General features: G+C 38.3%; 1 protein-coding gene across 1 annotated transcript; it reads left to right on the plus strand.

Moving 5' to 3' along the window:
* Positions 1 to 326: 326 nt before the first annotated feature.
* LOC123464416 (integrator complex subunit 12-like) lies at positions 327 to 2,047 on the plus strand. The gene is made up of 2 exons (XM_045161270.1): positions 327 to 357; positions 636 to 2,047. The coding sequence occupies exons 1-2, from the start codon at positions 327 to 329 to the stop codon at positions 2,045 to 2,047; spliced, it is 1,443 nt and encodes a 480-aa protein (XP_045017205.1).
* Positions 2,048 to 2,811: the final 764 nt, after the last annotated feature.

Below are 2,811 nucleotides of genomic sequence, written 5' to 3' on the forward strand. Positions count from 1 at the left end.
ATGTCCTTTAATTAGATTGATTATGTGGGATTTATTTTTCAGGATGAAATACAAGTACCAAATGTAAAATTTTATTTTATATGCTTGCTGGGGATTTTTATGTTAAATTTCCTTTCCACATTGGAAATTACAAAAGATGCTATTCCCGAAGCCAGGCGTGGTGGTGCACACCTTTAATCCCAGCACCTGGGAGGCAGAGGTAGGAGGATCACTGTGAGTCTGAGGCCACCCTGAGAGTACATAGTGAATTCCAGGTCAGCCTGGGATAGAGTGAGACACTACCACCAAAAACAAAACAAAACAAAAAAATGCTACTCCAGAAAACAATGACATTTGAGAATCTGGGTAAACCTACTGGTATGTGAAAAAGATGGCTTTGTTGTTAAGTGTTAAACTGAAGTCTTGTAGTTTTCAGGTCAATTTTAACTTACAGTGTAACATTAAGGTATAAAAATTATTGTCTGTCAGTGCTCTCCTCCTTCAACGCAGTTTTAGTTAAGGTCTAAATTTTTTGTTTTATTACTATTAAGCCATATTTTTAAAGGTATTGATTTAAAAATAAAGATTAAAAAGTAGCCAGGGACGGAGCGGTGGGGCGGAGCGCTGGGTTTTTGTCGCCTGACCTGCGTTTGCAGACGTGTCCCCTAAGGTGTTTGCAGTGGCTGCTGCTGTGAACTTAGAACTTGATCCCATTTTTTTGAAGGCACTAGGCTTCTTACATTCAAAGAGTAAAGATTCTGTGGAAAAGCTAAAAGCACTGCTTGATGAGTCTTTGGCTCGGGGCATTGATTCAAGTTATCGTCCAACTCAGAAGGATGTGGAACAACCCAAAATTTCAAGTGTAAAATCTATTTCTATTAAACAAGAACCCAAAACATCAGCTGGTCTTCCTTCTGGCAATAATAATGGCAAAGTCCTCACAACTGAAAAGATAAAGAAGGAAGCTGAGAAGAGACCTGCTGATAAACTGAAATTAGAAGTCACTGAAGGAGTTGATATTCCAAAGAAACCAAGATTGGAGAAACCTGAGACACGATCCTCTCCCATTACTGTCCAAACCAGCAAGGATCTAGCTATGGCTGACCTTTCCAGTTTTGAAGAGACAAGTGCTGATGATTTTGCCATGGAGATGGGATTGGCTTGTGTTGTTTGTAGGCAAATGACGGTGGCATCTGGTAATCAATTAGTAGAATGTCAGGAGTGCCATAATCTCTACCACCAAGAATGCCATAAACCCCAAGTGACAGACAAGGAAGTGAATGATCCTCGCCTGGTGTGGTATTGTGTGCGATGTACCAGACAAATGAAAAGAATGGCTCAAAAAACTCAAAAACCACCACAGAAACCAGCCCCTACCGTTGTTTCAGTAGTTCCAGCTATCAAGGATCCGTTAGTTAAGAAACCAGAAACTAAACTCAAACAAGAGACTACTTTCCTAGCATTCAAAAGAACAGAAGTCAAGACATCCACAGTTATTTCAGGAAATTCTTCTAGTAACAATGTTTCCTCTTCAGTAACTAGTGGCCTAACTGGGTGGGCAGCTTTTGCAGCCAAAACTTCCTCTGCTGGTCCATCAACAGCTAAATTGAGTTCAACAGCACAAAATAATAGTGGGAAACCTACTACCTCATCAGCTACCCAGAAGCCTGTGGGTTTGACTAGTCTGGCAACATCAACCAAAGGTGGAATTAGTTCCAAAATAGGTTCCGGTACCAGCACCTCTCCCACTGTACCACTGAAGCCACTTCCACCTCTAACCCTGGGGAAAACAGGCCTTAGTCGCTCAGTTAGTTGTGACAATGTCAGCAAAGTAGGTCTTCCAAGTCCCAGTAGTTTGGTTCCAGGAAATAGCAGCCAACTGAGTGGGAATGGAAATAGTGCTACCTCAGGGCCCAGTGGAAGTGCCACCAGCAAAACCACTTCAGAATCCAGCAGCACTCCCTCAGCATCTCTCAAAGGTCCAACTTCACAAGAGTCACAGCTTAATGCTATGAAGCGATTGCAGATGGTCAAGAAGAAAGCTGCCCAGAAGAAATTCAAGAAGTGAGTTATAGGCTATTACTCTAGAGATTAAAACATTCCTCATAGGACATAGCTTGTAACATACTATAATTTAATAAAAATCTTGATAATTTTCAAAAAAAAAAAAGTAGCCAGACTTACGCAGCATTACAGAGCAGAGATTAAAGCACAAGGCTTTAATCCCTACATTTGAAAGACAAAAGTTAAAAGATTTCTATGAATTCGAGGCAGGCCAAAATGAGTTCCAGATCAACCTAGAATAGAGGTAGATCCTCATGCAGGTTTCAACAAGTTTGTAGTTGAAGACTGGAAAAGTCAAAAAATTTACATTTAATCTACACATTTTTGCCAGGTCATATTGAGATATTTTACTAGTAGAGACATTAGAAACTAACTATACACAAGAAAAAGATTTAAAAGCATTCTGTAAAGTACATAATTTCTGTAATTGTACAGTGTATGTTTTTGTGATTTTGAATAATAGACATTAAGTTAACAAACATAAGACAATTTCAATGGGAGTTATACAGCCCCTTATTGCCATAATGTAAGAGAACTATTTTACTTCTGTGAGTACAGATTTTTCCAAAATTTATGTGTTGCTAAGATTTTCATTGATAATTGGCTTAATTTAAAATATTGAAGTTTATTGGACTTTGATATATTTATAATATTTTCCACTTAACTGTTAAACTCTTGTACAATAACAAGAGTTGATATAAATGGGCAGTATGAGTTACTTCAAAAAATAAATTTTAAAGTAAAAAGCCATAGATAAAGCTTGTTAAG

The sequence above is a fragment of the Jaculus jaculus genome, chromosome 11, assembly GCF_020740685.1.
Source record: "Jaculus jaculus isolate mJacJac1 chromosome 11, mJacJac1.mat.Y.cur, whole genome shotgun sequence".
Classification (NCBI taxonomy): domain Eukaryota; kingdom Metazoa; phylum Chordata; class Mammalia; order Rodentia; family Dipodidae; genus Jaculus; species Jaculus jaculus.